General features: G+C 50.6%; 1 protein-coding gene across 2 annotated transcripts in view; it reads right to left on the bottom strand.

Annotated features, from left to right (window-relative positions):
- Nucleotides 1–15,328, bottom strand: part of Cabin1 (calcineurin binding protein 1) — a 126,692-nt gene that overhangs the window by 29,812 nt on the left and 81,552 nt on the right. For both annotated transcript variants that reach the window (XM_059281739.1, XM_059281738.1), the window contains exon 29: nt 11,597–11,710. In XM_059281739.1, the coding sequence (XP_059137722.1) occupies nt 11,597–11,710 (114 nt within the window). The remainder of the gene's footprint in view (nt 1–11,596; nt 11,711–15,328) is intronic.

Here is a 15,328-nt window from a genome sequence, read left to right as displayed (position 1 = left end):
GTCCAGTACTCCAGGCTGAATCAAAGAGTCTAGCACTGCCACATCTCCCACCTCAAACAGGTGCATTCTTAGAGTGACCTCCCCTTCCCTGGAACCCCAGAGGTAGGGGTTCCCAGCTCCTGCTCCCCCAAAACCATGGACCTCTCCCAGCTCCTTTCTTTGCCTAGGCCATCTACTCCGCCTTGAGAGCTCTGCTGAGTTCCTATGCACATGCTGCATGGGTACCTCCCCTGCTGCTGCCCTTGGCTGCCTCAGTGCTGCCCAGCACACAGGTCTGGAGCAGTGCCCTGGGGCACTGCCTAAGCTGAAACCATCGCTTGCGGGTATCAGGAAGACATGGTAGGACCAACTAGTCAAAGAGCAAATCTCTGAAAAACAGTTTGCAGCAGGAAAAGAAGTCTGTGCTGGAATGTTCTCCTCTGTGAAAATGCTAAACTCTTGACTGAACACCCACTCTGAGCAGAGTGGTTGGGGGTGGAGGGGACCCAGGCTGAGCTTGTGCTGGACTTAACCACTAACACCACAGTCCATCGAGGGAGAGAATAGCAGTGGGCCAGAGTAGCTGCAGAAACTCTGGCCTGGAGGCTAGCCCATAGGACAAGGTCCTGAGCCCTGGGCTCAATTCCTTGCTCTGCTGCTGGCTGGCTGAGTGACTCTGGGCAAGTCATGCTGTAGCGTCTCCAGGGACTTTTGTATCTTTTCAGGACTGTCCCAAGGACTCAGAAATGCAAAGAAAGGGCTTAAGAGTTCACCCCTTCTTCTGCCCGTGCATTCTGGCCTTGCCGCCAGTCTCAGTACCTCTAGGCAACAATCACCTCTGGTGGTCAGAAAAGAATGCACACCAGAGGAAGACATTCTAAAAGTTGCTTACATTTGGGTTTTTTGTTGCTTTAAATTAGAGCTGTGACTGCAGCAGCCTGGCTTGGCAAGATTTCTGACTGCCTCCACCTGGGCCTGGGTGTTCTATGCAATGGCCCTGCCACAGTCTCATCCCCACTTCCTCACAGACAAGGCAGGAGACTCACAGCCCCTCCCCAGTTGATGCCCAGGGAGAGGCCCAGCCTGAACCTGGACTAAGCCAGTCTGAGCTGTGTAGTTCCAAAAAGTTCAGCAGCTCAGATATGGGAAGGATGGAAAGGTCAGCACGGGCTCTGAGTCCATGCTAACCCCTTTAAGATTCTCAAGAACAGGACCGCTTCTCCCTGGAGAACTTGAAGTGTTTCTTTTGTTTACTCTGCTTGAGCAATTGGCCCATGGATCATCTCAGCAAGGCTAAAAATAGCAAGAGTGCAGCAATTCCAACTACAGCCAAGAAACTCACATTTCCTCAATTGAAACTTTCCCCCGCTTTTCCGTCCTGATTCCCACTATGATGTGACTGGCTTCCTTTCACCTCACCAGTAATAAGTTCCTGCTGTATCCTTGGGCATACTAGTGAGGAAGAAACAGCTGAAGCGAGCAAGCAGGTGACCTGGAAGCCACCAAGAAAAAGGTGAAGAACAGAGAAGCTAGCCAGTTTTCTCACCGGCCAGGGGTAGGGTAGTTATAACTACTGTCTTCAGTGACAAGCTGTTGTGGGGAAAGAGAAAAAGCCACAACCAATGTCAGATAAAGTCTTTTGAGAACCAGCAATTCTTGTTGTAGATGAGGTGACTGGGATGGTCAAACAGACAGTATTCTCCTCACACGGCCTCACAGGCATCTTCCCTGAGGACCACTGCTGACTCTTCAGTGGTGCCCTGGTGTCTGTCCACTGGAGCGTGGCTGAGCTCTAGAGCCCATTCCTTCGCTTTCCTATATTCTCTGCCTTTATTCCCCTACCTCACACCCTCAGTCTGTCTCTGGAACCGCCAACTGACTTAGTTCAGAAAACCCAAGGCCCAGCTTAGGTATTGCTGCCGTTTCCCTGTCTAAGGCAGGGCCTGTCCAGAGCAGAACCAAGGAGTGGCAAGTGGTACCCAGCCCAATCTGTTCCACTTCACCTTGTACTCAAGAAGCACTCCTTTGGTGTCACCCAGGGCAGCTAGGCCGACTGGAAAGCGGCCTATGGCAGGTCAAAAACAAGAGCTCAGAGCTCTACAGTCCAAAGGGAGAGGCCAGGCCTCTGATGAGCCCGTGGGCAGAGGAGAGAAAAGGGCGTCTGTTTTTACAGCTCGAAGCACCTTATGAGTGCTCACCATTTCCCAGCAGCAGACATCAAGTTTATAGAGGGTTAGCCCCATTCTCAAATGAGGACAGCACTGGTACGTAAGTAAGCTTCGCCAATGAGGACACCCAAGTAAAGCCTTCGTGGAGTCCTCCCTACTAAGTCCCAGCTAGGCAGTCTGGGCCAGGTGCCAATGCTCCGGTGCAGCAGTCAGGGACGGCCTCCTCTTTTTCCTCCCCAGTCCTGGGAGTGGCAGCCCCGATGAGCCTGGATGAAAATGCTACCACAGAGACCCGGCACAACCCACAGCCAAATTCAGTCCAGCTCAACACTATGGCCTAGCCGCTGGTCCCCTAACTAACCTTGCTTCCTAGGGGAGGGCTAATGTCTTATGACCTTCTGCTTGTTACCACCCTATTTCTCCCTTGGGTAGCACTCCTGCTTGGAGCAGCCGGGCCAAGCCCAGTGAAGGTACAAGCGGATCACTGGCTTTCTTCCCTTGGGTGAGGCTGCCAACCTTCCTAATCATGGGCTCTAGTGCTAGACACACCAAGGCTCACAGCCCTCCTGCACAGACCAGCCATGAGACCTAGGCCAAGTCACGGTACCTATCAGCCTCCCTGGAAACAGGAACTTACAGTTTGACTAGTGATCTGAACCCTGGCTGACTATGTGGCAGGCTTGGGCTCTGGCACACAGCATGTTTACAGTGGGTCAACATGCTCCTTGCAGTGTGGGCACAGTGACAAGTAGAGCTGTGAAGTATCAGTCACAGCTGTTTCTAGGAGGGAAGGTGATGCTGTGGGACAGACCTAAGAAAGCTATAGGCTAGTAAAACCAGGTAGTTCCTATCCTGACATCCCCTGGCTATGACCAGTGCATGTGGTAGAGGAATCTCCCCACGGAGGCTTACAGGGCGTGTTGACATTGAGCTTCACCGATCTCTACCCAAATAAGCCCGAACTTGGGTCTGGTATTGGGGACAAGGATTATCCACAGCCCCACCAAGCACGGTGCCTCTTTGAAGCCAAAGGAGCAGAAGGAAAGCCAAGGAGTAAGTGTGCCTGATGCTGACTAGCGGAGGTAATGCTGGACCTGATCTACCAAATGAACGGAGGCCTCGCCATGGCTGGCTTCCTGGGCACATGTGCTCTGGGGCTGCTGCTCCCCACATACTCATCTCAAGGAATTCTCACAAGACGGGGATCTTTGAGATCACACACAGTCACTAGGCACCGAGCCTGGGGAGACACTAGGAGTGTGACAGTAGTGCTCTCTTAGGTTTGCTGGGTTCCGTAACTGTTTCCCTGCCTGGCTCTGCTGGTCTCTAATGGCTCTATGGGAGGAGAGCACTGCCCGAGGAGCAGCCTGAAAAGTGTGTATCTATTCACTGGATAGGGGAAGGGGATTGATTTCCCCAAGGCCACATCTACCTGACAGCAGATGGAGTAGAGGAAGTATAAATCGTCCCTGCTGAGAATGGTCAGCTGGGGATTTTAGAGAACGTTTCTCCTTCCCCATCTCTGGCAGAAGGCTAGTCCTTCAGCTGGCCCCACCAGAGAGGCCCTTCTTCCCCTGTAACCACATCAAGGTCCTTGAGGCACTAGGCTCTAGGGTTAGGAACAACAGATACTGAAAAACAAAGATGGCTCACAATGCTCATCCCTTCTATTGGTTTAAGCCACAGAGTCAGGACAAAGGATCCACCTGGGCCTCTGGGGTGGCCGCCTTGTAGGAGTGAGCAAGCCCAGAGCCGAAGCAGACAAAAAGAACGAGCCTCCGGTGTGGGAAGGGGCTCGGTTCCCCAGCCACCTGCACACAGACTCAAACAAAATGAAAGGCAGCATCTATGAAGGACGGCTGGGAAGGGCAGGGCAGCGTCATTCCGTGGGAAAGAATCTGACCCAGTGCTGGACCACCTGGCAGTCTAGGAAAGTACTAGGTACACAGGGATTGCTCCCTGGCCTCCAGGCATTTGTCCTGGAGACTCTCACACAGGGGAGATGGCTGCAGCAAAGCAGCAGGCTTTATAACGGGGGACAACATACATCCTCAGAGAAAGCGCCAACAGTGCAGCATGATGAAGCCAAGAAAGTGAGCGAGAGCTGCAGCCACAGGTACCAGCTCTCAGCCTAGGCCACACAGCAAGGGACTGGCATGGTACACGGGCCAGCTACAAACATGTTTTAGTCTGTTCTCCTAGAGCCTAGGTAGGCCTCACGCTTCTGGAAGACCTCAGCCACCTGGGAGTTAGGGTTTTCACTACCCCTTACTTTAATCCTGTCCCTTCTGAAACCAGCTCTGGCCTCTGGGATCAGTGGAGGACTTCTGGGGTCCAAAAGACCTGAGGCTCCACGTGGATCAATCTATAGTCATAAGGACTAGCTATGTGTGTTCTAAGCGATAGGGACACTAAATGAATCCACCTGTTGGGACCATCCTGCTCCAGGGAAGCCTTGGGCTTTGTATGAGGCCAAAGGGGTAGAATGGCCTAGAGCTGAGCTTACCCGTACCCTAAATCTAAGGTTTTTCTTAATGCCTTAGGTGGGAATGTGTACTGCCCACCTGCAGTACCCATTGCTTCTTTCAGAAAGGCTAGAAACTGGGTTAAAACAGGGAAAAAAAAATCCCTGTCTGCTAAAATAAGCAAACATTTTTGGGGAAGATGAAAGAGCCATCTCTGGCTCCGTTACTATGGGAACACTTCAGAATCAACTAAAAGATAGGGAGAGATGCTCACCCTGGACAAAACAGCCTGGTTTCAGCCCACGCAGCCCTGCCTGCCCACCCGCCTGCCCAGAGGTGAATGTGCTTGCCCAGAAAGCACAGGAACCTTCTGGACACCTACAGACAAGCCCTAGCTCTCCAGCACCTGTCAACCTGACTTGGCTTGTGCTTTCCTGGCCTCCTCTTTCCAGGCCCCCTGCTCCTTGCTCCACTCTGCAACACCCCTAGCTGGCCTTTCTACATGCCTGCAGGCCCCGCCTCAACCTGTCTCCTACCCCTGAATCCACGGCTACAGGCCTTCTGTCAGCTCCTCCAGATCCTGCAGTAGGAAGCACAACAGTGCCATGCTGGGCCCCGACCAGGAGTGCCCAGGAACTCCACCTGTCTGGACCCAGACGAGACTGTTCGCTGGTATCAAAGGGCTGGGAAACAAGGGCCTTCAGCTGCTGACGGAGCTCCCACCTAGGAACTCTGATCTGTCCTTACCTCAGCCTCATGAACAGAGACTGCCCCCCCCCCCCCCATTAAAACTCTTGTTGTTGGAGTAGGTAGGTATATTACGTGTGTATGTGAACACCGGTGTGCATACTCACTGGAGCACAGGTGGAGGTCAGGGGACAATTTTCAGGAGTTGGTTCTCTCTTTTGCTTTACTGAGAAAATCAGTGTTGGTCAGCTGGGGCTGAAAAATCAGCTGTGATCAGAAAGAGACCAGCATCACTGAGGTAACATCTCCTGGGAAATAATATCCTCAGGGTCAAGAAATGGAAGTTGTGGTCCAGAGGGGACTAGAGCTGCATTTCAAAGCTGGCAGCTGAACTCAGGTTACTGGGTTTTGTAGCATGAGACTTGCAGGGTTAAGGGGTCCTGCAGGGTTAAGAGGTCAAGCAGGGTTAAGGGGTCCTGCAAGGTTAACGGGTCAGGGAAAGCAGTTGAGGCTTGGTGCTGAGAGGGGCCAGGAAAGGCCACTGGTGAAGGTGCAGCCTCCGTGCAGTGGAGACCCTAATGCTAGGAGAGCCAGGACCACGGGACAACCATCAAGGACGGTGACAGGTATAGAGTGGAGCTGTGAATGATAGAGACTTTAGGGTGGAGCTGCCCAAGCCCAGAAGACCATGGACTAGATGCAGGACACTGAACCACAGGATTTGATTTACATTGCTGGATGTTGGTTTTGCTTTGTTCAGACTGTGACTGTACCCTGATTCTTCCCTCTTGGAAAAAGTATTTAACTATCTTTTATTTTACAAGGAACTCACAGTTGAGAGACTCTGGATATTTTAAAGAGACTTATCATTTAAAGTGTTTGAATTTTTAAAGACCATAGGACATGTTTGTTTTGTTTTGTTTTCTCTTTCCTGGAACTCACTCTGTAGTCCAGGCTGGTCTCAAACTCAAGAGATCGGCCTGTCTCTGCCTCCCGAGTGCTGGGGTCAAAGGTGTGCACCAGCACTGCTTGATAAGACTGTAGGATTTTTGAAGTTGTAAAGTGTTTTAGATTGTAGCAGTAATAGTAATATAACTATTATTATTATTATTACTACTACAAACAAAAAAAAGAAAGGAAAAGTTGTGGTTTAACAGTAATGTACTGGTGTGTCAGGTAGATAAGGGATCGATGTCCTGGTTAGTTTTGTCCGCTTGATACAAACTAGAGTTATCTGGAAGGAGGAACCTCAATTTAGAAATGCCTCTATTAGATTGCCTGTCTGTAGGGCTATTTCTTGATTAATTATTGATGGGGAGGCACCCCTGGGCAGGTGGCCCTGTGGTTTAAGAAAACAGGCTGAGTAAGTCATGGGAGCAGTCCAGTAAGCAGCACTCCTCCATGGTCTCTGCTTCAGTTCCTGCCTCCAGTTTTCTGCCTTGAGTTCCTGTCCTGACTTCCATGTATAATGAACTGTATAACTTGAGATGAGATAACCCCTTCCTCCCTAATTTGTTTTTGGTTATGATCTTTATCACAGCAATGAAAAGCAAACCAAGACACCCACTGAGCCATCTTCCCAGCCCGTGACAGAAGTGGGGTGACAAGAGGAGGCTAAGGTGGGGAGCTAGTCTCTCTGGAGATGCTGATTCCATCAGTATGTGAACAATGTGACTGTAGTTGCACTGAGTTCATTCCTCTCTCCCTCCCTCATCCATGGGTCCAGCCTGCTGTGCAACAGGCCCTGTGGGTAAAGATTCCTATCAGGAAATCTGGCATTAGAACCCCAGGTTCTATCTACCCATGCCCTTTACAACCCACCTCCTTCCCTTGCCCTGTCCCACTTCCCACAGAGGCTCAGTCAGTTTCCTCAGGGAGGGCCCAAAGAACTGCCCCCAAAGGTGTTCTAATCCTGGCCTCGTTTTCCAATCTGCTTCTTAGCTGAGCGACACCCCTCCCTGCACTTCCTACGTGGTCCACAGCAGCCACTGAAGGCCTTCAACAAGATGTGTAAAGGGGCTCTAGGACGAAGCCCCTGAATCCTGTCCCCCACCATATCAGCACTCACGGACTAGGAGGCTGTGCCTGGAGGCCATCCGTCTCCAGAAAAGGGTGGAATCACTGTGCACTCACTCACTCACACAGACCAGGAGACTCAGAGCACACGCAGAAGCACAACACCGACGAAAGCCCTGGCCCCTGACACGCTCACCCAAGAGGGCGAGGAGCAGCCCTGTGGGCCTCTGCTGTCCTCAGTTAGGCCTGGGGCCCAGCATGGCAACAAGGGTTGGGCTAGGGCCTGGAGAACCCAGGAGCCACAGCAGCTGCAAAGACAGCCTGGAAACTTCTCCAAGATTTAGTGTCAATGAAACAAAGAAACAAACAACAACAACAAACCAAGCTGTTGAAAGTCGCATACATTGTTGACCCATGCACATATACAAACAGGCCTATTTTAACAACAACACAGGAGTGCTCACAGGAGCAGCTCTGAGAAGACAGAGTAGTTGTCAAGAGGCTAAGGTTTTCCTGTGTCTGAACTGCTGCTGGTGACATTGTGGTCCTAGTAAGCCTCCCACATTTTATATGTCATTAGTATATAACACAAGGGTTCCCTGCCTATGATCTGAGGATGAGGGATCTTCCCAGATCAGGTCAGCATGCACAGCCCAGGGACACAGGTCTGTAGGGACACTGCCACACCCAGAAAGGAACAAAGGGCTGCCCTAAATGATTCTTCGACATGTTGCTAAATACTTTTCTCAAACTTGGTCAAGGATGCTGGATGTACGTGCAGAGTTCTCAGGGTATCTCAGAACTTTTCAGTACAAACAAATTATTTATGTTATTATTTAATGTGTATGGGTGCTTTGCCTACATGTGTCTGGGCACCACTTGCGTGCATGCTGCCCTTGGTAGTCATTGGATCCCCTGAGACTGCCATTACGGACAGTTGTTGGCCACCATGTAAGAGCTGGGAGTCAAACCCAGGTCCTCTAGAAGAGCAGCCAGTGCTCTTAACCAATGAGCCAACTCTCCAGGTGCCTGGCCAACACTTCTTGCCATGCTAGGCACAAGCCATAGAGGCTAAGGAATTTAAAACAACAGAGGTGGCCAAGGAGGAATGCCACACACACCAGGCCCACAAGGGGTTCTCCTAGTCCTCTGCAGGTAGAACTTCGGGACTGCCTTTTATTTGGGCAGGACTCATTTTCTGGAAGAAGGGGTTCTAGAAATCGCAGCAGGAGCTGTAAGGAGTGAACATAACAGGAAGAGGCTGCAGCACCTGGCTGAATGGTGACTTTTCAATTTCAATATCGACAGGGTGGGAAGACTCACGTATGAGGAAGGCATGGAGGCTTAGCCTCACCTTGCAATATCCCTATACTGTCTTTAAGAGATCAAAGGACCAACAGTAGGGAAGGCAGGAAGGAAATTATTTTTCTTAGTACTTACCATGTGCCAAAATCTGGGTTTCAGGCACTGCACAATTATCTAACTTGGTTCCTACAGTTACCCTTCTTTGTTTAAGACAGAGTCTCCCTATGTCCTCCTAGCCCAGACAATCCTGTCTGAGCCTTCTGAGTAGAGAATTACAGGCATGTACCACTACACCGGGGAACCTACAGGTATTTTTTAAGTCAGGTAATGAAACTCCACTTTATGAGGTGAGTTACCAAAGAGATCAAAAAGTTAAACAACTTGCCTGACTCTAACTCAACTACAGAAAAATAGGTTTGCAAAAGGGCCCACTTAATTAATATATAGTGTCTTCTAAATCACTAACAAAAGAACTGATGGTCCAGCAGAACAAAGACTATGAACAGAAACTGTATAAAAGCTAAAACTGTTGGACCGGGACACAGTTCAGTGGTAGTTTGCTTCCCTACATGTGTGAGGTCCTAGGCTCAATGCCCGACGCCACAGAAAAATAATTTCTACAGTTAATATATTATACAGAATCTCATTCACAGGGAATGAAACATGATAAGAGATTCCCCCCCCCCACCACCTCTTACTAAAAAGCAGATATTCACCGAGGAGGCTGAAGTGGGAGAATTATGAGTTTCTACATAGCAAGCCTGTTTCCCCACATCCTAAATTAGAGCCATCGAGATGGCTCCGAAGACAGAAGCACTTGCTGTGCGAGCCTACCCTGAGCTTGATCCCCAGAGCCCAAAACAAATGAGGAAGTAAAGAGCTGGCTCCACGGTGCTGTCCTGACTTATATTTATAAGCCACGGCATGCACACTATGATACAAGTGTCCCCACATATGTATGCACATAAACACAAAACCCATAAAACTATGAAGTTAAAAACTTTTTTTTTTGGGGGGGGGGGCGGTTTCAAGACAGGGTTCTCTGTGTAGTTTTGGTGCCTGTCCCGGATCTCACTCTGTAGACCAGGCTGGCCTCGAACTCACAAAGATCCGCCTGGCTCTGCCTCCCGAGTGCTGGGATTAAAGGCGTGTGCCACCACCGCCTGGCAAAGTTAAAAACTATTAACAGTACTGATGAACTGATGAAGTCCTGAGAAACAAAGCATGTGTGTAAAGGTGGGGGGAGGGGGAGGTCTTGGAGCGTGGTACCTATTGATACTTTAAAAGTACCACAAACATTTTAACCCGCAGGAATTCTATTTCTAGGCTTTTTCTTATAAATGGGCTCCTACAAATGTACAATGATAAATATCTGAAGTGTTGCTTGTAGTAACAGAAGACCGGGAATAATCTAAACATCCACCAGTGGGTGATGATGGTCACCCACCTGAATACTGTGCAGCTATAAAAAGAATGATCAAAGGCAGGAATGGTGATGAATGCCTAGAATCCCAGCACTTGGGGAGGTAGAGGCAGGAGCATCTGAACATCTCTGACTACTCAGTGAGTCTGAGGCCAGCCTAAGCTAGAGGTCCCGACTCAGGAAAACAAACAACCCTAAAGGTGTGCGCTGGATACAAAGAGCATGCCTGTAATTCCAGCACTCAGAGGCTGAGGTAGCAGGACTGCAAGTCTGAGGCCAGCCTGGGCTATATGGCAAGACCCTTTTTCAAGCAGGGGATAGAGATCACTGGTACAACACTAGCTTAGCCTGAGCAAGGCCTTGGTTTTGATCCCCAGCACTGCAATAAATGATAAATGGAATGAACATATTTTAAAACACTCTCTAAGAGATGCTATTAGGAAAAAAACAAAACAAACACCACTAAGGACAGAATTGTATATGCTTCTGTTCTCTGTGGTACATGCACTGGCTTATGAAAGGTCTTCTGGAAGGATGTACTCTTGGGACCAAGAACTGTTCCTGCTGTGGAGTAAGGCTGCAGTCTGGGCAAAGGGTATGTGGGTGCTCTTTTTCACAGCAATGACACCTACTACCTGCCTGTAAATGTCAACACAGTGAGCACAGGGTTCTAGACTTGAGTGCCTTCTGACCCCCAAGCTACAGCCTGGGAGAAAGGATGAGCCGTGGAACTGGAAACTTCCACCACTTGACTAGCGCTCAGTGAGGGCCCTGGCAGCCTTGCACCTTAAAGATCTGCCCCTGCCACAGCCCTCCTGCCTGTCAACACCTCTGTCAGCAAACCCTGCCCTTAAATTTCTCTCTGAGTATCAAGAAATCAGGGGAAATACAGAAGAAAACAAGGCTAAGAGGGGTTGTGTGACATGCTAAGGTCACCTAGCTGGGAGCCAGCCATGCTGGGAGGGGTGTGGAGGATGGAGAAGACTTGGACTAAAGGTAGAAGAGAGCCGGCCCACCGTCCCTGGATGGGGCAGAGCACACATGGGGAGGCTAGGCTGGCAGGTGCTGAGGAAGGCAGGTGCTTCCAGGAGGCAGACAAGGGCAGCCTATGAAAACACTGGGCAAGGCTAGCTGGAAGGGCACTGAAGGCCCAGCCTTGGGAAAACTTATTTTCAAGCAGTAGAGTTAGCCTTATCAAGAATCTCCTCGGTGCCCAAGATCACATGGAGGAGGTGGACTTGCTCCAGAGCTACAAGCCCCAAGTCCTCTCTCACTTGCCATATGGCCCCCGAACACCCAGGCCTCTAGAGGACACAGAGCTCATCCATGCCTCTCCCCAGTGCCCAGGGGAGTAGAGACTTGCTGGAAGTCACTCAGTTAACTACAGCTCCGTATCAGTTTTGAATTCTCTTGTCTGTACCCCCTGTCTGCACTCTGAGGATGCCACACACCTGAGGCTCTGCAAGCACCTGACCAGTGGGGCGATTCACACAGCTTTAGTGAGAAGCAGTGGCAGCAAGCAGCCTCAGAAATCAACAAGGCAAAGTACTCACGTTGAAGAAATTGGTCTTGTTCCTCTCGCAGAAGAGCCCCTGTGCCGGCATGTGCTGCAGTTGTTGCCATGGGATACTGCTGCCTAGCAACACATCACGGGCCCACTGGAGGTTCTGGGGAAACAAGAAGTAGGTTGGAAGTGAGTGTGTGGGCTGCTCAGGGTGCCCATGGGAAGGCAGGTGGTCCCTTCTTCATGGCTGCACTGGCAAAAACTCTGGTCAACAGCAGCTCTGCAGACATCGATCCTATAGTTCCAGGAGGCTCTGGACAAGAGCTCTGAGTACTGGGTTGTGGAATGCATTTTTGGAAGTGATTTCTTTTTTTTCCCCTTCATCATAGCTGACTTAGGAATGTGGCTTCAGACTGCACAAGGCAGTGGGCATAGAGGGACCCCTCACTTTGCCCGACCTTGCAAAACTGCCATGTAGACTCAATGTCCACATACTACTGGGGACCCTTATTGGCCCCAAAGGCAGATGCCACTCATTTATCACTAATCCTTACTTATTATAACCTGTAGTAGAGTTGTCTTAGAGGCCTGGGCTTTGCTTGGACCCAGGTTCTCTTGGCAATGGGGCTTCTTGCTGGAACCCATGTAGGAGTCCTGAGAGAGAGGAGAGAACAGGGAGGGACAGGCTGACCTAAGACCTTTTCACTAGCCTATAGAGAGAGCAGTCCTTTCCCACCAGGTGTCTGGCTAGCACCTTCCCCTCTCTGGGTATGCAGCTGAAATGAGAACCCTAGCCACGCCCCTTCGGATCTATGGCCCCTTCACTCTTTCTACAGCATTTACCCTCCCCACCCAATCAGAGTTCCCTTTTGTCTTGAGGCTCTTGCTTGCCTTGCCTCGTCTTGGACCCAGCTTTGGACTCCAGGTACTCCAAATGCTCACCTGCTCCCATTCTGCCGGCCATTATTACTTTAGGTATAAGATCTGAGCCTCTGCTCTGTCTTTACAAAGAGCCACCTCCGCAAGTAGCTTCCTAGCATTTTGCAGGACTCTGTGGCCAAGGGTTTGGAATACACAAGAATAAAGATCCTTTACCAACAGGCACAGGTGAGGTCATAAGTATGCACTTCTAGAAAATATACTCAAGGCAGAAAAGGCTTGAGTTTTCCATGGAGGCTAACAGAAGATGGCCACTTTCCTTCAGGTTGGATAGTTAAGCTGAGCATTGATTCCAAGGCCAATTTCTTCAAGGGCAAGACTTGGGTCTGAGTGACCAAAGGCTAATGCCTTAGAAAGTCAAGGCTGCTCTGCCCAAGACTACACCCTTGTCTTCTTACCTGACATGCAGGTAGGGCCAAGAAAGCCCTGGGCAGGCCTGCATACCAGGAAGAGAGCAACAGCAGCAGATAGAGGGCACTCTGCCCACCTGACCCCTGAAAGCCTTGCAGGTGGAGCTGGTTCTGGCTGAACCGCTCTGAGTCCAGACTCCTGTTCCAATTTGAACCTGACATGCTGAGTGAGCAAGCACAGGGTCTAGCTCAAGGAGGAACTTCCACTGAGACAAGGTAGAGGCCATTCTTTCCGAGGCTCAGCTGGTGTCAGGCTGTGTCCACTGCTTCTCGTACTCACAGGCCTTTCCAGGGCCTCCAAGAAATATGCCATCTCTTCAAGGTGAATAAAGAGGTGGGGTTCCTGCTTACTTGAGCTAGGTCCCCAGATTTGAAGCATGGAGTACATGCTTCTTCACACTCAAGGAGCAGAGTAAAATGCTCAGTCCCTGCTTCACCTGGGCTGTTAAGGCTCCAGTAGGATCAATGGGTGATCCACATTCAAATGACCACTAGCCAGGTTCTGGAAGACACAATTCCCAGGCCTTCACTCACAAACATTCTAAACTGGTTTCAAGTCCTAGACTGACATCGTGCCTTCCGTATCCCACATTGCCTCCAGTCCATGAACCTCTGTTTCGGCAGGCTTAGAGAGGAAAGGGTAGCCACAAAGAAGCAGAGCAGAGCAGAGACAGGATAGGTCAAAGAGAAGGAAAGGAATAAAAACCAAGAGTAGCCTAGCTTGCCCGTCAAGGCTGTGAGGCGACACAGGCTCAAGCCTCAAGCCTCATCCAAGCAGGGAGCCCAGGAAAGAAGCTCGAGGCCCACAGCAGTGCTCAGCCATGGGGCCTGGGTCTTAGTGCCAACTCCTTCAGTCTCTTCTGAGGAGACGCTTTGGCCAGGTGGAACTGACATCTGGTCCAACTCGCCACAAATAGACATTCAAAGAGGAAGACATTGATCATGGAACAGGAGACCACGTGTGGAGTTTGGGGGAGTTTTGTTTTTGTGCAGTGCTGGAGTTTGGACACAGGTTTACACACAGTAGGTAAGCACTCTACCTCTGAGCTACATCCCCAGTCATTCTTTTTTTTTTTTTTTATTTAAATTTTGAGAGACTCGCTAAGTCACCCAGACTGGCCTGAACTCTGGATCCTCTTGCCTTTACCCCTCAGTTGCTGGGATTACAGGCATGTACTGCCATTCTTGTTTTTGTCTGTTTTGTTTTTTAAATCAATCAGTAACTTACCTATTTTTGCAGGGCTGGGGATCAAACCCAGGACCTTGGTCATGCAAGGCTGGCATTCTAATACTGAGCTACATCCCCAACCCCCATTTGTACTTCTAATACCTCCAGTGACCCACCTGACCCTGGAAGTTGGGCACAAAGGACACTCACCTTTGACCTCATCTGAAGTCAGTGAGGTGGGCAACACCTGGGCTATGGTTTACACCAGACTGTTAGAGGGCTGGGGATGCACTCTGGCAAGAGTCCAACTGACCAGAGAGCCAAAGTCCAGCTTGGTTAGTATGAGAGCTAGGTGTGGTCTCCTGTGAAGCAGAGACAGGGCCTAGGTAAGTCTGTGGGAACTCTGAGGTGAGTAACCCTAAGAGACACAGGACATGGGGCTGGGCTGCACAGGCCTGGGAAAGGCCACCACAGTGCTGTGACACAAGTGCCCCTAGTGCCCCTGAGGGACTTGTTAGCAGAGTGTGGATGACCTGCGTGAGTAGCAGCAGTTTGAGGTGGGAAGGAGACAGAGCACTGCCTGAAGAAGCATCTTCATAGAAGCCACCACTACCTTAGGAAACCAAGGTGAAAAGATAGCCTTTTGGCTGGAGGTATGAGGAAGCTGGAGCCAGGGTGGGGGAGGAGTTGATGCAGGCCTCTGTGGCTGTGGAGCAGGGACCCACATTCCTTCCTGACTCACACAGGGGCAGCAAGACAAGTTTCACAATTCCTACAACAAACACTGGCTGCCAACTGAACTTGGATTACAGACTCGTCTTTCAGACTCGGCCCTGCGCTCTGGTGGAAAGCACACTCTCCAGCTGTTTCCAGGTCTGAGGTGCGATGGCAGGAAGAGGCTCCTCAGGGGCCCAGAATAAAGTAGCCAGGAGTCTCTGGTGCAGTCTGAAATCAAGAAAGGGGCCATAAAGGTGGGCAGCGGGGTCACTGGGCACGTTTGCAGCTGCCTCAGCTACCCCCAAGGCCTGGGCCAGTCAAGCCAGACAGCCTAGGCTCGTGGACTTGTCTCAGGTGTGTCTGTCTGCTAACTTGTTCAAACCACTATCACTTCAATACACTGCACACCAGGCTGGCTTCCATGGCTACTCGGAACCTCAGACCCCTCTGGCACAGGAACTGAAGCCCCAGTGTGGGCAGCCGGTGTCCCCACCTGTACCTTCTGAACTCTACACACAATGGGAGCTTAGCAGAGCCTGACGACTGG

This window comes from Peromyscus eremicus, chromosome 16_21 (assembly GCF_949786415.1).
Source record: "Peromyscus eremicus chromosome 16_21, PerEre_H2_v1, whole genome shotgun sequence".
NCBI classification, from domain to species: domain Eukaryota; kingdom Metazoa; phylum Chordata; class Mammalia; order Rodentia; family Cricetidae; genus Peromyscus; species Peromyscus eremicus.
This window is presented reverse-complemented; position numbering and strand designations above follow the sequence as displayed.